This window comes from Geotrypetes seraphini, chromosome 3, assembly GCF_902459505.1.
Source record: "Geotrypetes seraphini chromosome 3, aGeoSer1.1, whole genome shotgun sequence".
Taxonomy (NCBI): Eukaryota; Metazoa; Chordata; class Amphibia; order Gymnophiona; family Dermophiidae; genus Geotrypetes; species Geotrypetes seraphini.
The window spans coordinates 392814374-392840432 of NC_047086.1; the positions used below are offsets into that span (position 1 = coordinate 392814374).

General features: G+C 41.5%; 1 protein-coding gene across 1 annotated transcript in view; it reads right to left on the reverse strand.

Moving 5' to 3' along the window:
- Positions 1 to 26059, reverse strand: part of UBR2 (ubiquitin protein ligase E3 component n-recognin 2) — a 201054-nt gene that overhangs the window by 141198 nt on the left and 33797 nt on the right. Inside the window, exons 7-9 of the mRNA XM_033937674.1 lie at positions 25797 to 25925; positions 14473 to 14656; positions 2061 to 2122 (exon numbers count right to left, since the gene is read on the reverse strand). Coding sequence (XP_033793565.1) covers positions 2061 to 2122; positions 14473 to 14656; positions 25797 to 25925 — 375 coding nt within the window. The remainder of the gene's footprint in view (positions 1 to 2060; positions 2123 to 14472; positions 14657 to 25796; positions 25926 to 26059) is intronic.

Consider the following 26059-nt stretch of genomic DNA (forward strand, 5'->3'; position numbering starts at 1 on the left):
CTGAAAAGCACAGTTACTTACCGCAACAGGTGTTATCCAGGGACAGCAGGCAGATATTCTCACATGTGGGTAAAGTCAACCATGGAGCCCCGGTACGGACAGCTGTACAAGTTCACCGGCATTTTAAGAACTTTAGAAAGTTCGTGACTGACCACACCGCACATGCGCGAGTGCCTTCCCGCCCGACGTAGGCTCGCGGCTCCTCAGTTCAGTAAGCTAGCTAAGAAGTCAACCAGGGGAGATGGGTGGGTTGTGAGAATATCTGCCTGCTGTCCCTGGATAACACCTGTTACGGTAAGTAACTGTGCTTAATCCCAGGTCAAGCAGGAAGCATATTCTCACATGTGGGTGACCTCCAAGCTAACCACAATGTAGCACTGCTTGGCCGAAGCGCCCATCCCGTCTGGAAGAAGGTTCCAGACAATAATGTGAAGTGAAAGTATGAACCGAGGACCAAGTAGCAGCTTTGCAGATTCATCAATAGTAGTACAGTGAAGAAAAGCTACCGAAGATGCCATAGCTCGAACTTTATGGGCTGTGATCTGACTCTCCAGTTGCAGCCCAGCCTGAGCATAACAGAACGAGATGTAAGCAGCCAACCAATTGGAAAGTGTTCTCTTGGAGACAGGATGCCCCAACTTGTTAGGATCGAAAGAGACAAAAAGCTGTGGAGATGATCTATGCGATTTAGTTCTTTGCAAATAGTAAGCCAATGCTCATTTGCAGTCCAGAGTATCTCCCCTGGTATTCATTTTGACTACAGAGCTGGCATTGGTACCTTCAGACCTCATAACACTAAGCACAAGCTGGGACAGTACTGAGGGAATAGGCTGTGTCATCGGCAGCATCTTGAACACACTACCCAACTGGTCTTTCCCGAAACGATGAAACCGGTACCAAAGGCTGAACAGCCAGTAGAAATGATAAAAGCAGGTTGCCTCGGTGTGAGTGACCTCGATGAGGAAGCACACCTTGTAGATGAGACAACCTGCGATGCTGGAGAGTGGTGTCGACATTGTTTGGTCTGCATCGATTGACGATGCTGGAGAGACCTGTGATGCTTTTTGGAAAGCGGAAGGCTTCTTAGAAGGCTTCCCCGATGCCTTCAACGTCGATGGCTGCAAAGACTTGGCACCTTCCATGAACACACTATAAAAACTGCTCTAGAGACAAGAAAAGCACAAATGAAGAAAAAGAAAACAATGTGAACCGAAAAGCTATCAACTTAATGAAAGTCTATAATCCAACGTGACACCGTGAGCCCCCTCCGCGAAGATGAGGGAATACCTCGACGGAAAAGGTTTTTTGGGGGGGTTTCAAACCCTGAACTGAAAAAAATGTAGAAAAAAATATTTAGAGAAAAAAGATGCGAAGCAGGAAGGCAAGTAAAAAACTGAACAGAGTTCAGGAGAAAACTTTGCTCTGCGGAAAACAAAGAACTGAGGAATCCCGTGCCTCGGCGGGCTGGAAGGCACTCGCTCATGCGCAGTGAGGGCAGTTGCAAAGTTTTTCAAATTTAAAGTGACACTTGTCAGACTGTTTGTATCAGGCTCCGTGGAAGATGTCATCCATAAGTGAGAATATGCTGCCTGCTTGTCCTAGGATAAACTCATTAACTAAGAATGCATCAAAGGCTCTAGCTAGCAAGCAGTCTCATCTCTGGCCCAGGTACTAGAGATTACACTGTAAAATACTAGGGGTATGATAGTGAAAGGGATGGCACTATTTCAAATGTTTTTTTGTTGCAGTTATTGATTTGTCCAGATTACAAACCTGCAATATTTAAATAACTTCTCATTTTTTTCAAATAATTAATTTGTTTTTTTTACAGTTCAGAGAAATCTACATATTATGATCTGTATAATGATAAAGATTGTGGTTGTATAGTAAGCACAAATAAAATCCAATTAAACTTTTCCTTTAATGTATTAGCATGTATAATAAGTAAGCCTAAGAACATAAACTGCTTTAGTTATATCAAGGAAAGATGGTATATTAAATTGTATTTCCCATGATCTATAGAAATAATAATGTTTAGTTTTCTTGAATAATCAACTTACCAGAGGTAGCTGCTCAGGAAACCTATAAGCCACTTCACTTTTGCTCATTAAGACATGCAAACCTAATTCAAAAAAGAACATAAAGTTATCACTTCCAATTACAAGTAAGGTTAGGGATCAGACAGACTTTTGCTTTCTTAATGCTTGCAGAGAAAAGTTACTATCTGTAAGAATTGTTCTTGGAGAAGAGCAAAATCTGATTTAAATGAATTGAAAAGCTTTTCCTTTTAGCTCTTGAAAGTCTAAGTAGCATTTTTTGACAGGTGGCAAATTAGGGATGTCATGTTCAGGCCAATAGGAAGAATAACCAAAATGGATGAAAAATAAACAGAATACTTCCTATACTATCTTATGCCAAATTGCATTAAAAATTCTATAATATTAATGTTAATATATAACATCCACTGTTTCAAAACAGTTTGTACTTATCTGAGCATGAAGACAATTCTAAACGTTCATTTTTTGCATAGTTATACAAGTTTGGCAAGAAATGAACATTTAGAGTTGTCGTCATGCTCAGATAAGTACAAACTGATTTGCTTTTTTCAAAAACATTTTTACAACTTGCTTTGAAGCAGTGGATGTTAGGGGAGCTTTTACAAGGAACTAGTTTCCTGTATTTAATTCTTGATCTTATCGTATGCTTTTAACTGTTATTGCACACTGGGAGTGTTTTGGCATTGTTTAAAGACAAAGAACAAGAAAAAAAAAAAGAAAAAAATATTTTTATGCCACAATTTTTGAGCACTTATTATTTTTGACACTTGAGGTTGTTTCACGCTTGATTACCCCATTGGGTGATAAATGGCCCATGATTCTCATTACAGGCTTGTCCTGACTTGAGAGGAGTGAATACCGAGGACCTAATATTTACATTAATATTATATAATTTTTTATGCACTCTTAACTTCCTAGTGGCAATAAGATAGTATAGGAAATATTTTGTTTATTTTTAATGTTCAGGACAAGGCATGCCAAGCTTTTAACTGTTCATGGGTGTCTGACCCACTGCATTTCTTAAAGTTGCTGAAAACTTTCTGTTTACGGGACACTGTGAAAAAAAACAGGTGAAATTAAATGGCTCAATAGTAAAAATCCAACTGATAATACACAGTGCACTTATGCCAATGCAGGTTGTGAAAGCACAAAAAAAATGTAGTCCATTTGTTATTCCGTCCTTCAAGTGCTACTTCAGAGTAGTTTACATATTAAACATGAGAGCAGATTTAACAAAAACACCACAAATAAAAAAAATAAACGCCAGTGCAAGCTGCGAAAGCACCAAAAATTTAGGGAACTTCAAAAATAACAACCCCCCCAGAAAAAAAAAACTTAGGCAGTGAGCTTCTAATAGGAGACTACACAAAACTGAGGTGATCAATGTGAAAAATACTTCTTAAAAAGGAGAAGTAGGAATGGAAAGAGCAATTGCTGTACAGAAAGGTAATTATAACAACTTTATAAAGATCTGGGGGCCATTAGAGAATTATTGTAATGAATGAACATCGTTTTCCTTTCTGATGGATACATGTATTTTATTGGGAGGAGGGGGGAAATTGGATGATTAATATTTTTATTTAATGATTGGATTTCTGTATGTATTATGAAAATTTCATTGAAGAATTGTTGGGTGGGGGGAAAGGGTTATAATTTCTATTTTAATGGAATATATGTATAAGAATGTCAAGTGCTGTATATTTTATTAGTAATGTAATGTTTTAATATTAATCACTTGTTTGTCAGTTTTAAAATGAATAAAGAATTAAAAAAAAAAAAAAAAGGAGATGTAGGCAGGACCTGTAAAAGCAATCCACTGAGATCACAAATGTACATTTGCATGGTGCACTGTTCTAGATAGCTCCTAAAGTCTTATGTTTCTCCAATCTGGGCACCACTGGATGATGCCACTTACGTGAGAGGACAATGATGTCCTCCTTGCCCTCAGAGAAATAACATGAACGTTTCAAGGGTTCAAATCAGTGTCTCAACCATCTTTTCCAGCCGGCGGCACACTAAATGCAGTGCCCCAGCCAGAAGGCACCCAGAAGTCGACGCGATGCGTGTGACATCATCCAATTAACGTCCACACATGTGCAGAGGCCCGTCTTGCTGCGACCCTGCCGTTACAGGGATCCGGGAGGAGAGGAGAGACGCCGGCCAGGAGAGTTGTCCACGCCGGCTGACTTCCTACAGCCGGCGTGAACGACTCGCCTCCTCGCCAGTGTGTCGTGCCACACTAGAAACCTCAGGAGGCATACAGTTTGCGATACACTGGTTTAAATGCTTTTCCAGGATGCCAGTCACGGTCTTGGGGTGTTTCAAACTCAAGCATTGCAATGCATGAGGTATCAACTCACAATCCTTATAGGTGAAGATGAATACTGCTCAGTTATTCCTTGAGGGCAAACTGTACCCAAGCATCATAGTTTTTCTGGCAACCATTACCTACCACTGGCACCTAAGGCAGCAAGGATCTTTAAGGATTTAAAATAATTTTTAAAAATTTTTTATTTAAAATATTTTCAGACCTCTCTTCCTTTTGCTCAGTTTTTTCATCTTATAAAAAACCCCCAAAAATGAAAGCACTAGAAACGAATAAAAATTTGAACTAGTGAATAAGGAAATTTCTTTGTTAAAAATTTTCTCTGCTTCTATGGTTCAAGATAGAATTTTTCTTCAATGTAAAATTGGAAAATTTCAGCAGAAGATTGAATCTATGAGTATTAAATTTCCCCAAGTTAGTTCTGGGTACACCTATTGAAGTCTTTAAAAGATTTTTAATGGAGACTCTAAAAATTTCATCAGATTTGATTCCACCAATTAATAAGATATATTACCTACCAAGAAAGTTGGAAAATCCTGGCCCTCAGGAATTCGATTTAAAAACAATTTAACTGGAATGCTTGAAACATTCCAGTTCTTTTTTTTTTAATAAATCTTTATTCATTTTCAAATATTACAAGTGTATAATAATCAATCAGAAATATTTTTAACTAATCACTTGACAATCTTATTTATATTCCTCCAAATATATAAATATAAAAGAATCCCACCCCACCCACCCATATATTAATAATTAACAATTATTATCATTCATAATCCCACCCACCCTATATCTTATCCAATACTAAGGTGTTTAAGATGTCTGATCATTAGAATAAATAATCAATGGCTCCCAAATCTTTTTAAACTTATGATAATTTCTTTGTTGCATAGCAAGCACCCTTTCCATGCACTGCCTCCTTGAGATGCAAATCTATCTCATGCATATTTATTGCGGAGATCCTGAAAACCTGACCTGGCTCCAGCTCTCGAGGACTAGAATTGCCTACCCCTGATCTAGGTGATATAATATCACTGTTAATAGGATTTTACAGAATTCAGAAGTTAATTTTGGCAGTTCTGCCTGGTAGTATCGGGTGCTTTTAAGTCCTAACTCCAACCCAATTCTATTTGGCACTCCCGTTCCCTACCCTATCTGCCCTCTCATTCCCTCTATAATTCTCTACCTGAGCAGCATGTAGATATTCCTCCTATCTGTCTGTCACAATTAGATTGCAAGCTCTCTTGAGCAGGGACTGTCAGCTCTGTGTTAATATACAGTCTGCATGCATCTGGTAGTGCTGTAAAAAGAAGTAGTAGCAATAAAAATCAAATCCATTCTCTGAAGCAGAGGTTCTCCGTGGACCATAGGACATAAGTCATGACATCATGGGTGGTGTCACATGTGGGAAAGCTTCTCCAGCTTTTGAGCCACTTCACTGCACTTGTGCACCACGTTCAGCTGGCCACTGTCACTTAGGACCATCTCAATCCAGTTACTTGGCCGCAGTAGAATAAAGTTCCTTAGGGAGAGAGGAAAATGGGTACTGTGAAGGCTCGAATCCTGCTGCCCATGGGGAACACTTGTTACAGGGAAGTAACTTGGTTTTCTCTGAGGATAAGCCCAATATCAAGTCTTCACAGCCTGGACCTTCCTAGCTCCAGGCAGCCTTCAATAGAAAGGGGAAAATAACCACAACTAAAGGTGCTACAAAATGCAGACACCAACAGATATTTCTGGTAGCAACTACCATTTTCCTACATTTTTAAGGCAGTCTAGAGCCATGTTTCTCAAGTTGGTCTTGGAGTAATAATAACAGTTTATATACCGCAGGATCGTGAAGTTCTATGCGGTTTACAATGATTAGAAATGTTACAGATTGAGTGAATAAACAAGTTACAGATTGAATGAATAAACAAAGTACAGATTTAGCGACAGGTGGTTCTTGCGCTTGGTTGTTAAGGACTAAGATTGAATAGGTTGGTTTCCTAAGTATTTCAGGAATAGATGTGTTTTCAGGCGTTTCCTGAATTCTCCATAGATAGTAGGCACAAGCAATTGTTCAAGGTCTTTACCCCATAATACTGCTCGATGTGTGAGAAGATGTTGATGATGACTTTTAAATTTACAACCTCTAACCGGTGGAGAAACGAAGTTCAGGTGTGAGCTTCGCTTGTGTCTGTTGGTTGAGAAAGAGAAAAGGTCTGTTATGTATTTAGGGGCTAAGCCATAGAGTTCCTTGAAGCAAAAACAACGAAACTTGAATTTCACATGTGCCTCCATCGGTAGCCAGTGTAAAAGTCGATAGGAAGGTGTCACATGATCAAACTTCTTCAGTCCACAAAGTAGTCTAACCGCTGTATTTTGAACTAGTTGCAATCGCCGCATGTACTTCTGGGGGAGTGCCAAGTAGGCGATGTTACAATAATCGAGTTGACTCAGAATAAAGGATTGTACTAGAATTCGAAATGATGAAGCATTGAAGTAAGCTCTGATGGACTGAAGTTTCCAGAGGGTGTGAAAGATTTTTCTGATCAAGGAGTCTACCTGGTCTTTCATGGTCAGGTTTTGGTCCAGTGTTACACCCAATATCTTCATAGTGGGTTGAATTGGATAACTAAGGTTGTTGATGCACATTGGTGCTTTAGTGTCGAGTGGGTATGGCGCTGCTATGAAAAATTTTGTTTTCTCTGAGTTTAGTTTTAGTCTGAATTCGGTCATCCATTGCTCCATCCGATTTAATACTTCTGTTGCTTTAGGGGTGACTTCCGAGACAGAGTTGGTGAATGGGATGATTATCGTGAAGTCGTCAGAATAGCTAAATAGTTTTATCCCCAGCTGGGATAGTTGTGCACCCAGTGAGGACATGTAAACATTGAAGAGCAAAGGGGATAGCGGTGATCCTTGTGGCACGCCAGATGGATTGCTCCATGTATCTGAGAGATCGTGATTAAAACGGACTTGGTATGTACGTGATATAAGGAAACCTCGAAACCAGTTCAGTACTTCTCCTCTGATTCCGATTGCATCTAGGCATTGTAACAATTTTCCATGGTCCACCAAGTCAAAGGCGGAACTCATGTCAAATTGCATGATTAGGGCGTTGAGGCCTTTACTGAACAGGTAGCGCAAATTGTCCAGAATGGCCGCAATTACTGTTTCAGTGCTAAATAGAGGCCTAAAACCAGATTGGGTTTCGTGTAGGAGGGAGAATTGGTCAAGGTATACCATTAGTCCTTCCATGAGTCTTATACCCTTAATGGCGAGATCCTAGCAAAAACGGTAGCAGAACGAGACTTGGGGGTAATCGTCAGTGAGGACATGAAGTCTGCCAATCAAGTGGAGCAGGCTTCGTCCAAGGCAAGACAAATCATGGGCTGTATACGAAGGGGTTTCGTCAGTCGTAAGGCGGAAGTCATTATGCCATTGTATAGATCCATGGTGAGGCCCCACCTGGAATACTGTGTGCAATTATGGAGGCCGCATTATCGCAAGGATGTGCTGAGACTGGAGTCGGTGCAAAGAATGGCCACCCGGATGGTCTCGGGACTCAAGGATCTACCATACGAAAAACGGCTTGACAAATTACAGCTATACTCGCTCGAGGAGCGCAGAGAGAGGGGGGACATGATCGAGACGTTCAAGTATCTTACGGGCCGCATCGAGGCGGAGGAAGATATCTTCTTTTTCAAGGGTCCCACGACAACAAGAGGGCATCCGTTGAAAATCAGGGGCGGGAAACTACGAGGTGACACCAGGAAATTCTTTTTCACTGAAAGAGTGGTTGATCGCTGGAATAGTCTTCCACTACAGGTGATTGAGGCCAGCAGCGTGCCTGATTTTAAGGCCAAATGGGATCGGCACATGGGATCTATTCACAGGGCAAAGGTAGGGGAGGGACATTAAGGTGGGCAGACTAGATGGGCCGTGGACCCTTATCTGCCGTCTATTTCTATGTTTCTATGATTTTTACCATAAATGGAATAGATGCTACAGGTCTATAGTTGGTTATTGATGTTGCTGGTTCTTTACAATTTTTTGGGATTGGGGTTATTATAATATGACCATTGTTGGTGAGGAAATTACCATTGTATAGGTTATTGGTTAGATAATTCAATAGGGATAATTTAAAGCCTAATGGAGCTGCTTTCATAATCTCTGGGGGATATGAGTCCAAGACACAGTATGAATTAGAGAATTTGTTATAGTTATTCCAATCTGAGTTGTGAAAGGAACTCCAGATCATATCCGCTGGTATTTCATTTCTTGGTATATCAATTGATTGATGTTCGTATGCAGGAATTGTCGAGTAGTTGTTTCTTAGGTTTTTGATTTTTGAGTCAAAATGTTGTGCTAGTTCGTTTGCTGAGGGTAGTTTGGCATTATCCATGGGTTGAGTGTGGCGTGTGGTGTCGAATAAATTTGTAACTATGTTGAACAGTTCTTTTTGTATTGGCTCCTTTTGAGCCAGTATTAAAAGAGTTGATTTTGGACGAGTAAAATGTTTTACGTTTTTCTTTTATCTGTTGTTTGTAGAGTTTTATGTTGGATCTCCAGATGTTTCGGTCTGACATTTTCCCCCTTTTTTTCCAGATGCTCTCTAATCCTCTTATTGATTGTTTCATTGTTAGGACGTCAAAGGCATTCGGAAAAATTAAAAGGGGACAGATTCAGAACCAATGCTAGGAAGTTCTTCTTCACCCAAAGGGTGGTGGACACCTGGAATGCGCTTCCAGAGGGTGTGATAGGATAGAGTACAGTATTGGGGTTCAAGAAAGGATTAGATAATTTCCTGAAGGAAAAGGGGATAGAAGGGTATAGATAGAGGATTACTATACAGGTTCTGGACCTGATGGGCCGCTGCGTGAGTGGACTGCTGGGCATGATGGACCTCTGGTCTGACCCAGCAGAGGCACTGCTTATGTTCTTATGTTATCCATAAATCTAAGTGAGGAACAAAATCAGATACAAAATCACATTAAATAATACAGACAAATTCAAAACAGCAAAGAAAAATAGGATAAAAAAAGAACTGCTCCAACTTACACTGTCACATGGCTCACACCAAAAAAGTACTCAAATAATAGTTTCCAGCCCCTTTCTAAAATACCAGAGCATACCAGATTGGCGCAAACACAAAGGTAAAACATAGACTTACGATTCCCTGTAAGCCTCACCACCACTAGGAGACTGGTGGGCCTATTACCACCTTGGGAGTCCCAATACAAACAGTAGTGCATTGTGAATGTATGAACAGATGGCCATGCTGCAGCTCTTGATATTTCCTCTATGGAGGCTGATCTCAAGTGGGCTACTGATGCTGCCATAGCTCTATCACTGTGAGCAGAAACAAGAACATATGAATAGCCTTAGAGGGCCAGACCAAGAGTCCATCAAGCCCAGTAGCCCATTCTCATGGGGGCCAATCCAGGTCACTAGTACCTGGCCAAAACTCAAAGAGTAGCAACATTGCATTATCTCAGAGTAAGATTCTGGAACCCCAAATACCGGTAGTAGCAACATACCATAAAGAATCCCCAAAAAGTAACAAGATTCTAGAATCCCAGAGTACCAACATTCCATGCTACCGATCCAGGGCAAGCAGTGGCTTCTTCCATGTCTTTCTCAATAACAGACAATGGACTTTTCCTCCAGGAAATTGTTCAAACCTTTCTTAAAACCAGCTACATTATCCGCTCTTACCACAACCTCTGGCAATGTGTTCCCTCAAGAGTCAAGCCTGCTTGGGCATAAAGGAAATATCATGCTAGCCAATCGGACAGTGTGAATTTGTCAATGGTAGCCCCTACCCTTTTAAAAGAAAAAGTGAGGTGCACTTTCTAAAGACTTTGATCTACTCCAAATAAAAGGCCAAGGCTCCTTTGAAATCCAATGTGTGCAATACACTTACACCTTTGTGGGAGTGGGCCTGGAAAAAATGTTGACAGGAGAACAGACTTGTTAAAATAGAAAACCAAAACCTTGGATGAATGTGCAGAACCATCCTATTGTTGAAAAATCAGCTATAAGGCTCATTCATTCTATGCACTCAAATCATTGCCACTAAAAGAGAGTACCTTCCAGATTATGTTCTTCAGTTCACAGGTACTGAGCAAAGGTAGCTTTCATTAGTTGCAGTAAATTTCATGTCACCACAGCAGGCTTTATAGAGGACTTTTAAAAAATCAGCCAGCTTTCCTTCTACGTGATGGTGATAAGCACCAAATGCAGTTGCTTACTAAACCTAAGTCTGACAAACATTTTTGTGTTACACAAGAAAAAAGATCTAAGGCCTTTCCTTCATACTACACGTTCTCCACTTAAAGACTTTCTTGTGGAATCTGTAGACAGTGTGTAATTTTTGAGGACCTGTTCAATGTCTCCCTACATCAGCATTAATAACGATGTTGAAGCCACACTAGTGCACCAAGCCAAGGAGAGTTCCACACACTCATCCAATCTTTTCATGAGATGCTCCTCAAGACTACCACTGATGAAGGTATAGGGAAAGCAGAAGGAGTGGCCCTGTCCACCTGAGGAATACTGGAAGCTATGTCGCAGGCCCTTGAAGTCTGTTGTACCCCTTCCAATGCTAAACAGGATGAGAGGTCCTCATATAAGGGACTTTTCAGGGCTCCAGACACCTCAGTGCTCTTGGTGCTGTGCTTCAGTTAGCTGTGATTTTGATGTAACCCGGCTCCCGTTTGGTGTAAGTAAGGAAGGAGTAGGAAACTAATGTCCCGTAAGTCTGATTTCTGTGGTAAGTAAATTAATGGAAACTCTTTTAAAACAGAGAATGGTGATGGTTCTGGAATCCAGTGGATTACAGGACTCGAGGCAACATGGATTCACTAGAGGCAAGTCTTAAACAAATCTGATCAATTTTTTTCATTGGGTGACCAGAGAATTGGATAGAGGAAGAGCGTTAGATGTGGTGTGTTTAGATTTTAGTAAAGCCTTTGACAGTGTTCCACAAAGACATCTAATAAATAAACTGGATGCCCTCAGGATGGGTCCCAAAGTGATGGATTAGGTCAGGAACTGGTTGAGTGGAAGGCAACAGAGGGTAGTGGTCAATGGAGATCGCTCTGAGGAAAGGGATGTTACCAGTAGTGTGCCTCAAGATTCGGTTCTTGGGCCTGTTCTTTTTAATTTTTTTGTAAGCAATATTGCTGAAGGGCTGTCAGGTAAGATTTGTCTCTTTGCGAATGATCCCAAAACCTGAAATAGAATAGACACTCCTGACAGTGTGAATAACATAAAAAAAGACCTAGTGAAGCTTGAGGAATAGTCTGAAATTTGGCAGCTAAAAGTTTAATGCTAAATAATGCAAGGTCATGCATCTGGGATGCCAAAACCCAAAGGAACAAAACAGTTTATGGGGGGAAGAACTTTTGTGCACAAAAGAGGAGCAGGACTTGGGTGTGGTAATATGTAATGACCTTAAGGTAGCCAAACAGGTTGAAAAGGCGATGGCAAAAAGCTAGAAGGATGCTTGGATGAGGAATGGCCAGTAGGAAAACTCTATTGTGTACAATTCTGGAGACTGCACTTTCAAAAATATATAAATAGGATGGAGTTGGTCTAGAGGAAAGCTTCTAAAATGGTCAGTGGTCTATGTTAGGTATATGGGGACAGACTCAAAAGATCTCAATTTATATACTTTGGAGGAAAGGCAGGAGAGGGAAGATATGATAGAGACGCTTACATACCAACATGGCATAAATATGCAGGAGGTGAGGCTCTTTCAATTGAAAGGAAACAAGAGTGAGAAGCTCCGGAGTAATCTTAGAAAATACTTTTTTACAGAAAGGGTGGTAGATGTATGGAATAGTCTCCAGTGGAGTTGGTAGAGACGATGACTGTCTGAATTCAAGAAAATGTGGGACAGGCACATGGGGTCTCTTAGTGAGAGGAGGAGACAGTGGATGCTGCAGATGGGCAGACTGCATGAGCCATTTGGACTTTATCGGCTGTGATGTTTCTATGTCTGGCATCAAGAGCTCTCAGAGTCAAAATCAAGGAATAATTCTTCCTTTTCTTCAGGCAGGACTCCACTGAGAATGATCAGTCTCAAATAATGGTCAGTGTCTAACCAATGTCTAATCAATGCATCCACAGCATTCAGTGCAGCTTCAGGACTCATGGAGGCTGATGCTTCCAATACAAAATGTTGAGTGACAAGACTTCTAACTGCCAAACTTATGTTTCTGCTGCTTTTCTCAACCACAAATACATTTCTTGGACCTAAAACACAACTTAGAGCAAAAAAAAAACATCTTGAGGGGAGCACCAGTGATAAACATCCGACCAGGTCTGTGAAAAGACAGACTGAAGTGGTCCCATGCAACAGTGGCAGGTGGGAAATCGAGTGCATGAGCAGTGAAGCAGTTCAAAAGCTTCTAGTACATACCAAGCTTTCCCAAAAGGGACTCCACTGATGACATTGTCCTTGCTGCGAATACTAGTTCTCCTGCTTGTCCTTGGAGAAGGAAAATTAGCCTGACGACTTTAACCAATTAATAAAATTATCTATGATAAAGCTACAGGTAGAATACATGAAGATCCAGTGGATGTTGTGTCATCTAAATTCCCTGAAGGTTTACTCTGTCAGTTAATTTGTAAGGTTATAAGAACCATAATATATTGAGCTGAGTTTCAAACTGGCTTGAGGAGAAATATAACAACTTGGAAAAGGAGGAAAAATGCATATCATAGCAGTCACATTTTTGCACAGTGTGGCAGCTAACATGGGCATATCAGATAAAATAAAACCATATTTAGGCATCTGCTCTGGAGCACTATTTTCTTTGCAACCACACTGTTGCACAAGGATCCGGTAGTGTCGCTTAGCTTGTGCTAAAACTGAGAACAAGCACTTTTGGCTTTTGGAAGCAAACTGCAAAGCTTAATTGAATAAATCATGATCACATTTATACAGTATGATCATTTTGAATGAAAACAATATATATGACTATGCACATGTCTAATAAGCGTATAATGATATGATGACATCATTACCATCACCATCTGGAGGACAACTGTAAAGAGGCTCACAGGTGCATAGATATGATGGCAGACAAAAAGGTTGACACAAGCAAAAAAAATCTAACGAAACTGCAGTAATATGTCAAACAACAAACAAAAGGGAAAACTGCAGAGGTGAGGTACAAAATGGCAAGCCTTTAATTGGAATCAATAGACAGTTTGTATCCAAAAAAAAAATGTAGTTTACTTTGGGTTAGAAACCAGTACCCGACACGGTCCGTGTTTCGAAAACCACTTCTTTCTCAGGGGTCATAAAGGTATTAAAACCACATTCTAGTGAACCATTTGGTATACAACTGGATAAGAAAGTTCAATTTGGTGGATTAAAAATAGAATCTGGTAGGCTTCATTGCAATCCAATACACTTCTCCCTCCATATTTGCAGTTTCAGCAATCGCGTTTTTGATTATTCACGTTTTTTACTTCCTGGCTCCTCCCCCCTCAAAAAAAATTACATCAGCTTGCATAGAGAAATCGTTGATTCCAAGTGTTTACAGAGAAAATCACCGATTTTCAGCACTTTCTTCACCGTGTTTGGCCTCTCCTTCAGGAACAGGCCAGGTCTCCCACCGTGTTATTCGTGGTTTCACCATATTCATGATGGTTTTTAATAGAAAACAGTGAATAACATATGAAAAAGTTATTTGCGGTTTTTCTGTATTTGCGGTTCTGTTAATCTCCTATCACAGTGAATACGGAGGGAGAAGTGTACTGAAAGACAAAAAGGATGACAATTCTCTTCATCTGCAATACAAGAACAAGTACACCCAGACACCCCCTCCCCGCCAAAATGTATACCAAGCAACTTTAATAACTTTCCTTCTGACTGTGTGCTGGAGGTTACAATATGAAAACCACAATCGTAGCCAAACCGGCATGAATTACTTCTAGCCAATGTGGCATTTATACAGGTTTTTAATTTAAAAAATGAATTCAAAATAAAAGAGAGGCCATTTTCAAAACATATTAAGAACCAAGATGGCACAGCACTTGGTATGCGTCATCTACAATACTAAAAAATATCACATACCTATAACCCACCTGCAAGTAAGCGTGAAATTGGGAGATGAATGCTAACTTTCTCCTGGGAAACACAGTATCTAATGGTCTCCACAGAATGGCCCGACATGCTAAGTGTAATTGGCTGTTCTCCATCAGTAAAACCACTGTGACACTCCGAAAGCACACTCAGGCACTTTTTATACGCTTCAATCAGGACCTTTTCCTGCAAAAGATAATAGTTTTAAACTGCTGTACTTACGAGTATCATACATTGTTTTGTCCTTCAAATTAGGCCCAGATTTCACCCAAAAAATACCTAGGGCTGAAAACTGGAGAGGTGAAGCAGTTGCCTGATTTCTTTTCTCCTTTCTAAATTTCTCATTTTCTTAGTGTCCACTTTCTTCCATCTACACACATTTCTGCCTCAAGTATTTCTCTCTTAGCTTTCTTCCACTATTATTAGCCTTCCTTCCCAAACCCAGTCTTCCTCCCCTCCACTTTTAAATCCTCTTCAGTTTCCTATTCTTCACCTTTAATCCTCTCCTGCAGCCCAATTTCCTCATTTTCCCTCTCCCAGCAATCCAGTCTGCCCTCTTCCTCTGCAAACCTACCATTCCCCTCCTTCCTTTATAATGGCCTATATGTGGGCCTTCTAAACTGTACTACCTTCCTGTTCGCGCATGGCCACTAGGATGATCTTGGGGCTTAAGGATTTCTCATACGAGGACAGGCTGCACAGATTGCGGCTATACTCTCTCAAAGAGCGCAGGGAGAGGGGAGACACGATTGAGACATTTAAGTACATCACTGGCCGCATAGAGGTGGAAGACAACATTTTCTCTTTCAAGGGTCCGTCTGCCACAAGAGGACATCCGCTAAGAATCAGGGGCGGGAAATTCCATGGGGATACCAGGAAGTACTTCTTCACAGAAAGAGTGGTAGAACATTGGAACAAACTCCCAGAGCAGGTGATCGCGGCCAGCAGCATACAAGATTTTAAGAATAAATGGGATGCCCACGTCGGATCTTTACGAGGGCAGTGTAGAGGTGATGCCACCTGTGAGCGACCCCTTAGGAGATTGTTTGGGAGGGTTAATGGAGTGGGCAGACTTGATGGGCTATGGCCCTTTTCTGCCGTCATGTTTCTATGTTTCGCTTATCTTTTAAGTCATTCACTGCTGCCATTCCTATGTTCTGTCTTTCACTCACCCTTAATTGCCTGGACTGCCTTCCTTTCTTCAAATATAAGGAAAGTGTAGCGAAGTGGTTAGAGCTACAGCCTCAGCACTCTGAGGATGTGGGTCCAAACCCTGCGCTGCACCTAGGCAAGCCACTTAGGCCCAAATTCTGTAACCAGCGCCTAAACTTAGGTACCTATTTCGGAGGCGCCTATCTAAATTGAATAACAAGCTCAGTTAGGCTTTTTAATCAGCACTGATTGAAACATAGGCACCTATCAAGTAAGTGCGATTCCGTAACAAGGCGCCTTTAAATATTTAGGCAGCCTTCAAAAAAATAGGCGCTATGCATGTTAGGCGTGGGCGTGGCTACGTGTTAGGCGCCTTCTTACAGAATCGCTGCTCTTAAGCGTGCTCAAGCGCTCAGCTAGGCGCCTAACTTTTAAGTGTGCCTAGAGCTGGCCTATTTAATGGGCGCCTCCAAAATAGGTGCCGCTCAGCGCGATTCACTAAATAGCACCCAATTATACTTAAATCGCGCTGAACAGTGCCTATATAGGCGCCTAACTTTTGAGCGCTTCTTATAGAATTTGCCCTTTGCCCACTGCCCCAGTTACGTTAGATAGATAGTGAGCCCACTTAGACAGATAGGGAGGAGTGTGTGGCATAGTGGTTGGATCTACAGCCTCAGCACCCTGGGGTTGTGGGTTCAAACCCCGCGCTGCTCCTTGTGACCCTGGGCAAGTCACTCAGTCCTCCATAGCCCCAGGTACGTTAGATAGATTGTGAACCCACCGGGACAGAGAGGGAAAATGCTTGAGTACCTGATTGTAAAAACCGCTTAGATAACCTCAATAGGCGGTATATAAAATCCTAATAAACTTGAAACTTGAAAATGCTAGAGTACCTCAATAGAAAACCGCTTAGGCTATAAGTGGTATATAATTAAAAAAAATAATCTGCAGATCCTTGTTACAAGGGTCATGAATCTACATTCTGCAGGCATATACCATGTTCCTCCCTCTGTCCCTCTGTCTTACGTTTCACCACAGTTTGCCGAGTTCCCCATTATCAGTAAAAAATAAAATAAAATTTTATAAATAATAATAATAATAGTTTATTTTTGTATACCGTCACACCATCAGTTCTTGGCGGTTTACACAATAAATTACAAAGTATTTAAAATACAGAGCCAGATAACAGTGTCTTATAAAAGGAAATAACACAATTCAATAAAAGATACTAACTGACAAAGTATGACCCTAACTCATTCAAACAAAGTATGCACAATACAGATTATTTATACTAAAATAGATAAGCTTCTGTAAGCCTTATTCCATAAACATAATAAAAATCCATTTATCAAACTGATATTGATATCTATTAAGTATTGTACTGTTTAAATACATAGGTCTTAAAATCTTTCCGAAATTGCTGATAAGTGAGGGCTGGAGTAATAAGAACATTCAAGCATGTATTCATTACTCCTGCTTGAAACGCCAGAATCCTATCTAAAAATTTCTTAAAACGGCACCCTTTCGCTGAAGGAAAATAAAACCAGCCAGATCTACGTATATTTTTTTTACATATAAAAAAATCTAAAATGAGCAACAAGATAAGATGGGGCCAATCCAAATAAGACTTTGTAGCAAATACATCCAAATTTAAACCACACTCTAGCCTCAAACGGCAACCAGTGGAGCCTTTGATAATATGGGCTGATATGATCATTTGGAGCTACTTACTTAAACGAAAGTCTGCCCAAGCAGTGCAGGTTACGCTACTTACTCCATGATTTCTTAGCAGTGCATAAGTCATGATGAGGCAAGGTGAACTTTTCAGGTATGAGAATCAGAATGTACATGCAGAAGATGGACACCTTGGGAGCTGGATAAGTGGCGAGTATGGGCAAGACACAAAGAAGACAGACTTTCCAAAGTACTGGGGATACCAGCTGCAGGAGGACTATGGAAGAATTGCAGTGCGGGGACAAATCTGAATTACCTTTAGCTGCAATTAAGCCTGTGCTAATGAAGTTAAGGATTAATTGGGCTGTGATAAGAAATTGAGATCAGGCCCACAAAGCTAGAAGCTGTTTTACAGAAAACCACTTCACGTGACAAAGATTTTGTTATAAGTTTTGAGAAAAACACGGTATTGACAGAAAGACGTGGTAAAAGTTGCTAGCTATAAGAGAGAGAGATATAACCAACGGTAACTAGGTCAGCAGCAAACAGATAAGTTCATAAAGACAATAAAAAACTATGTTAAGTAAGAAGTTTACAAAACATGTGTGCACATGATAAAATGCTTTATATAATTATTGAAAAATGTCATATATAATTTCTAAACAAAATGAAAAAAGTGATCAATTTATAGACTCATAGATTAGCATTACTACTCATATTTTAAATGAAATGGCCCCCATTAAAGTAAGAAGAAAGAGATCTAGAAATTTAGATGGATGATTTGACTGAGCTTCTAATGGTAAAAAGGGAATTAAGGAAGTTAGAAAGACAATGGTTAAAATCAGGAACTTCAGAGCAGAGAGGTCTGGAGGCAAAAATTGAAAATCTATAAAAATTTGACAAAAGAGAAACACAAAAATTTCTATGCCCAAAAAATCGGCAATGTTTCAAATAATAGCAGTAGTCTTTTTAAATTAGTCAATGATCTTTATGACATTGAGACACTTACTGATCCCGCAGAAGAATCTATTCTGACTGCAGATAACTTGGCAGACTTTTTCAATTCAAAAGTACAAAAATTAAGGTACTCTTTAGCTGACCCTACTCACCACCACTGGTGTTTTCCTATCATTTTGGATCTGGATGCCCCTAGAGTTGATTTGAGTTGGAACAAATTCACTGCAATAGACTGGCAAACATTCAATAAATTCTACAATAAGTACATTAAATAATATTGTAGACTCGATAGCTGTCCTCCAAATGTCATGAAAGTGGCCCCAGTCAATTTTAAGACCAAACTGCTAATTTGGGTCAATTTTCTATTATCTATAAGGAAGTTCCCAGAGGATCAGGGTCAAATTGTGATAACACCAATAAAAAAAAAACATTAAACAATCATCAAATAGTATATCAAATTTTAGACCCATCACTAATATTCCTTTGGCTACTAAGTTACTGGAGGGGATGATAAATACTGAATTGATTACTTATTTGGACACGTTTAGTATCCTGCATAATAACCAATCGGGCTTCAGGTCAGGTTTTAGTACCGAAACAGTCATAGCCTCTTTGTTAAATCATTTACACTCCCTATTTAGCTAAGGCACAAGTGCTCTGATTCTACAGTTGGATCTGAGCAGTGCCTTTGACTTGGTGGATCATACCATTCTTTTGGATTGTCTGCAATCCATTGGAATTTCGGGAAGAGTTCTGAATTGGTTTCGGGGATTCCTGGGCAAAAGATTGTACCAGGTATTTAAGGATGGTAATCTGTCCTTCCGTTGGGAAAATTCTTGCGGGGTGCCACAGGGCTCCCCTCTATCCCCAACTCTGTTCAACATCTATCTTGTCTCGGGAAATTTGCTGCAAAGTTTAAAGCTTAACTTTTATATCTACGCAGATGACATTACCATACTCATCCCGCTAACTTGTCTGACATCCGAATTTACAAACTCCTTGGTAAACATTTTAAATCAGATTGAGCTTTGGATGACTGCTCTTAAACTAAAATTAAACACCGAAAAAACTAAATTTTTTTTAGCAATACCCAATGATAAGATCAAAGAAACTACGATTCATGTGAATGGGCTGGAATATAACATTGAACAATCCATAAAAATATTGGATGTAACTCTGGACAAACATCTTACTTTGGAAAAACATACTGACTTACTGTTTAAGAAAAGTACAGTGGTGCCTCGCATAACGGACGCCTCGCACAGCGAACGCTGCGCACAACGAACTTTATGTCTTGATCCGTACAACGAACTTCGTTTCACACAACGAAGTCGCCCGAGCTGCATCCTTCCGCGCAGGCACTGCGCTTAACTGCCCTCTCTCCGCCTGGTTCCCTCTTGCCCCCCCGACTCCCCGACACGATCGGGGCAAGAGGGAGCTCAAGCCCTCTTGCCCCCCCCCCGACTCCCCGACACGATCGGGGCAAGAGGGAGCTCAAGCCCTCTTGCCCCCCCGACTCCCCGACACGATCGGGGCAAAAGGGAGCTCAAGCCCTCTTGCCCCCCCGACTCCCCGACACGATCGGGGCAAAAGGGAGCCCAAGCCCTCTTGCCCCGCCGATTCCCCAACTCCCCGACAATATCGGGCCAGGAGGGAGCCCAAGTCCTCCTGGCCACGGCGACCCCCTAACCCCACCCTGCACTACATTACGGGCAGGAGGGATCCCAGGCCCTCCTGCCCTCGACGCAAACCCCCCCTCCCCCCAACGACCGCCCCCCCCCAAGAACCTCCGACCGCCCCCCCAGCCGACCCGCGACCCCCCTGGCCGACCCCCACGACACCCCCAACCCCCTTCCCCGTACCTTTCTGTAGTTGGCCGGACAGACAGGAGCCAAACCCGCCTGTCCGGCAGGCAGCCATCGACGGAATGAGGCCGGATTGGCCCATCCGTCCCAAAGCTCCGCCTACTGGTGGGGCCTAAGGCGCCTGGGCCAATCAGAATAGGCCCGGGAGCCTTAGGTCCCTCCTGGGGGCGGGGCCTGAGGCACATGGGCCCAACCCGACCATGTGCCTCAGGCCCTGCCCCCAGGAGGGACCTAAGGCTCCCGGGCCTATTCTGATTGGCCCAGGCGCCTTAGGCCCCACCAGTAGGCGGAGCTTTGGGACGGATGGGCCAATCCGGCCTCATTCCGTCGATGGCTGCCTGCCGGACAGGCGGGTTTGGCTCCCGTCTGTCCGGCCAACTACAGAAAGGTACGGGGAAGGGGGTTGGGGGTGTCGTGGGGGTCGGCCAGGGGGGTCGCGGGTCGGCTGGGGGGGCGGTCGGAGGTTCTTGGGGGGGGCGGTCGTTGGGGGGAGGGGGGGTTTGTGTCGAGGGCAGGAGGGCCTGGGATCCCTCCTGCCCGTAATGTAGTGCAGGGTGGGGTTAGGGGGTCGCCGTGGCCAGGAGGACTTGGGCTCCCTCCTGGCCCGATATTGTCGGGGAGTTGGGGAATCGGCGGGGCAAGAGGGCTTGGGCTCCCTTTTGCCCCGATCGTGTCGGGGAGTCGGGGGGGCAAGAGGGCTTGAGCTCCCTTTTGCCCCGATCGTGTCGGGGAGTCGGGGGGGCAAGAGGGCTTGAGCTCCCTCTTGCCCCGATCGTGTCGGGGAGTCGGGGGGGCAAGAGGGCTTGAGCTCCCTCTTGCCCCGATCGTGTCGGGGAGTCGGGGGGGGCAAGAGGGCTTGAGCTCCCTCTTGCCCCGATCGTGTCGGGGAGTCGGGGGGGCAAGAGGGCTTGAGCTCCCTCTTGCCCCGATCGTGTCGGGGAGTCGGGGGGGGGGCAAGAGGGCTTGAGCTCCCTCTTGCCCCGATCGTGTCGGGGAGTCGGGGGGGCAAGAGGGCTTGAGCTCCCTCTTGCCCCGATCGTGTCGGGGGTGCCAGGGACCACACGGAGTCACCCACCGTACCACCCGATTCGGGTAAGCGCAGGTATCGGTGGGTGGCTTATTTGCGGGGGGGTGCCTTATTTTACATTTTTTTCTAAAAAGGGGGGGCTGTCTTATTTGATGGCCCTGCCTTATCATCGGGGAAACACGGTAGAAAAAAAAAAAAAAATGAACAGTTAAGTCCCAGTTTTTGCCGCTGAGACTCTGCCCTCTCACTGTAAAATTAGACTCTACTTAGTCTGTCTTTAAATTTAAAAAATGTGTGTTGTTTTAAAAAACAATTATGTTTTTAGATGTATCTAAATAAAAATAATAACCAAAAATTTATCTTTTTTTATGTCATCTTAGCATATTTTATGCTACAGAACGAATTATTTTTTTTAACATGTATTGTTATGGGAAAACGCGTTTCACACAACGAACGTTTCACATAACAAACTTGCTCCTGGAACGGATTAAGTTCGTTGTGTGAGGCACCACTGTATTTCGGTACTCTAGAAGCTCCACAGCATTAAGAAGTTTTTTGATGAAGCTTCTTTTCGTCTGCAGGCCACTCCTGGGTAGATATACCACTGTTCCAAGTAACACAGTAAATGATGGCAGATAAAGAACCAAATGGCCCATCCAGTCTGCCCAACACCCTGCGTGCTCCATAAAAATCAATAATTTAATTACAATTGTCCTTTTTCTTAGATATTTCTGGGCCAGAGACCAAGTCTTCTCCATATGGAGATAATGGCTCTCAACGTGGTTCAGTGGAGTCCCAGAGATTTAGAAATGGCTTTATTGCCCTTGCCAGACTGGTACTGTATATTTCTTTTTTTTATTATTATTTATCATATTTTCCATAAACATATCAAGTATCACACTTGTACAGAAAGTTGAAGTTAACTAAAGAACAAAAAGTTTTCAATTATATATAACCACAATCCAGAAAAAATAAAACATAACTCCAACTCAAGTCCTCAAATCATGGATCCAAGAAGTATAGTCAGGGAGCATACTAAGATAAATCATAGAAATATAAAGAAAGGAAAACAGGGAATTCAATCAACTGAAGGAAGTGTCCAAAATTAAATGAGCACTCATGTTGTGCCTGCTTTCAGGCGTGCAGCTGACAAAAAGGTTGTCAGTTGAGTAGGATCAAAGAAGACATATTTTTGCTTTTGATATAATATCACACATTTGCATGGGTGTCACAAGAAAAAAGAGGCTCCAAGAACAATAACTCCCGGTTTTAAAATCAAGAATTCACGACGACGCTTTTGGGTATCCCGTGCCAGGTCTGGGAACATTTGTATTCTGTATCACAAAAAAATCTTTTAATTTATTTTTGAAGTAAAGTCTCAGCAACCAGTTTTTTTTCTGGTGCCAAGGCAACTGTAAGAAGTAAAGTTGCAGGTATCGCCATTTCCCTGTCCGATTGTTCCAAGATCGTCAAAATGTTTAATGTCTGTTGGTCCTCTTGTAATTCCTGTAATTTTTGATGTTGTTGTTGTCTTTCTTCTCTTTGTGCAGGCAAGTAGTAAACCTGGGTAAATGGTGGCAACAATTCTTCTGAAATTCCCAAAATTTCTATCATATATCGTTTTAACATATATCTTGGAGATATTGTTGTCACTTTAGGAAAATTGATTAATCTAAGATTATTATTACGAGAAAGACTGTCCAGTGCTTCCAATTTCCTTCTCAAATTTACATTATCTCTCATTAATGTTTCTGTGAGCTGTTTAGTAACTTGTATTTGAATTTTTAAGGTCTTGCATATCAGTTTGTAAACTTTTAATATATGTTTCATGAGTATTTAAATTTGTTCAACTTGGCATAGTTGAGGTTTAATTGATTTTGCCAGATCTGCTACTAGATCCCATATTGCTTCTAGAGTTATTTCTCGGGGCTTCTCAATTATAGTAAGTTTTTCAGGCACAATTTTTGTACTCAGTTCAACTGACCTCTCCTCCTGTAGGTGTCTCTACTGAATGCTGTACTCCCTCTTGTTAAGAATCTGACACCACGGGACTCTCCAATCGGGAATCCTGCTCCAAGCTCCCCTCTCTGATGTCCAAAGCCTCACAAGAGGGGAGCTCCCCGACTTCCGATAGCTCCTCAACCCATTGGGAGCTGGTGGTCTGAGGAAGAGGGGGAGGTGCTCTGGCGTCGGGGCTAAGCAAGATCTCCAGTCCCGGGGAAACCACTTCCGACTCGCCACTGAGTGTCTCCAACGGGGGTGCCGCCGCCGCCACGACACTCCCTGCATCCGGTGAAGAAGTTTGTCGATGTTGCCGATTCTAACTGGGTCGGGGCGCCGCAAGGCTACAGCGGTGCTTCGGCCCCTTCTTTTCGGCATAGCAAGATAAGAAAAAGTTCCTCTTAGTAGCAGGTAAGCCAGACACTCGCATGAAGATCTAAGCCGGGACGCTCAGCTAACCATCCCTTCGGCTATCTTGGATCCTCTCGGTACTGTATATTTCAGCAACTTTTTTTCCCTCAACTCTTCTGGAATTTCCTTTGATTGTAGCATAGCTTTCTTGTACAAACTTTGTGGCAACTACTTCACTTTTTTGATAAGGTTCAAGATATAATGAGATTTAGAAACCACAGGGCTGGCTGAAATCAAGCCTACTGTGTTCAATAGGATGAATCTAATTATCAATTACATTTCGTCAATTGGCTGATTGAGTAATTAAGGGGACAGTTACTTTTTCACATGGGTGATATGGGTATTGGATAACTTTATTCCTTAAATAAATGAAATAATTTAAAAATTGTCATATTTACTCGCGTTCCCTTTGTCTAACATTGCATTTTGATTAAAGATCAAAAAGCATACATGAAATAACAGGAGTGTCACATCACTGTAGATGGCAGATAAAATTCAGCAAGAACAAGGCAAAGCAATTCACAAAGAGAAAAATAATCCTAAATACAGGTTAAAAAATGCCACGTTCTGAATTTGTATTTCCCATTCAAGAAAAAGTCATTGGCATTACAGTGGATACACCACTGACATTTTCAGCCCTGACTGCTAAAAAAACTGCATACAGAATGTTAGGAATTATCCAAAAAGAGATAGAAACAAAACCGAGAATATCATCTCATAAAGGATATAGAACTAGAAAAACTGGACAAAAATGATAACGAGGAAAAAACAAACATCTTCCTTATGAATAGAGGCACAGATTAAGGGCATCTTTTACTAAGCTGCGTTAGCGTTTTTAGCGCACACTAAACCCACGCTACGTGGCTAGAACTATCACCAGCTCAATGCTGGCGTTAAGGTCTAGCACGCATGGCAATTTAGTGTGCGCTATTCTGCGCGTTAAAGCCCTAACACGGCTTAGTAAAAGGAGCCCTAAGCCTTTTTAGCTTGGAGAAAAGATGCCAGATGAGATTGATAATTTATAAAATTACAAGTGGAGTGGAATCGTTAAATTGGGGAATAACATTTTAACTTTTTAACACAAAAATACAAGAGAATACTCCAATAAATAAATGAACAGCAGATTCAAAACAAACTGTAGAAAGATTTGGTTTTCAAACACAGCACATAATTAAGCTGTAGATATTCTGTTGCTGGAAGATACGATCAAGGTGACCAACCAAGCAGGATTCAAAAGAAGACAGGACAAGTTCCTAATGGCAAAGTCCCTAAAAAATAATTTGCCAGGTACACTTGAGAGCGCCATTGTTCATCCTTGGAAATTAACTATAGGAGATCTATTTTTTAGGATCTGCTAGGTATTTGTGACCCAAGCTGGCCACTGTTTGAGACAAGACGTTGGGCTCAACAGACTTTGGTCTGATTCACCATGGCTTTTCTTATGTTTCATTATACAAAAGCACACATCATAGACTTAAAAGTGTGTGTTAAATTACAACATACACTTTACCTACCAAATCAATACTTTTGTCTAACATGATCACCCAGAAACAGCTATATAAGCAAGCAAGTAATTAAAAACAGTACAAACTGCATAAATAAATCAGAACCCAAATTTTCACTGAATATAGCTGCTTTTGAGGATAAGACAATGTTAAAAAAAATATAAGGGATTATCACTACTCATTTTTTTACGATTCCCTCACCTAAATACAATAAGACATACATATTCACAGGTACACTCAATCAATAAGTTTAAAGTTTATTATTTCTTTGATATACTGTCCATCAAAATTTATCTGGATGGTTTACAGTCAAAAATAAAAATAGCAACCACATGACAATTAAATGTGGAGGAGAGGGGGGAGGTTACAGATACCGTACAAGACTAACATGACAGCAGAGGGAGGTACAAGAGGTGGTAAAAAAAAATAAAAAATACATCAACTTAAAATAAAAATATAAAAAGATGGAGGGGGATGGATAGAACATCACGAGTTAATTCACCTCTAAAGAAGCGTTTGGTGTTGAAAAACCTGAAAGAGATACGATTCCTGGGGGGAAGAAAAGGCTCCAAGATTAGATATTTTAAGCGTCCTTGAATAGAAAAGTTTTGAGTTTAGTCCTGAAGACTCTTGTTTTATATGCAGGGGAAGAGTGTTCCAGAGCGAAGGCGTCATAACCGAGAACATGGACTTACATCTTCTTACACCTATTTACATCTTACAATACTTACATCAGTGGAACACCAGTCCTGCATCATAGTTATAAGGTGTGTTAATTTCATCTGCAGTGTAAATGCTGCCTCCCACTCTGGCTCCATTTCAATGTGTTGTCTCACTTGACGAGTTATTGGATCCATCCCCTGATGGGAAAAAAATATTTAAGTGCCTACTAGTGAAGCCACAGGAACTAACAAAAAAATAGACTTCAAGTATACATGGCTATGTGCCTATGAAGTTAGGACATGATTCTACAAAAAATGGACATTCGATCAAT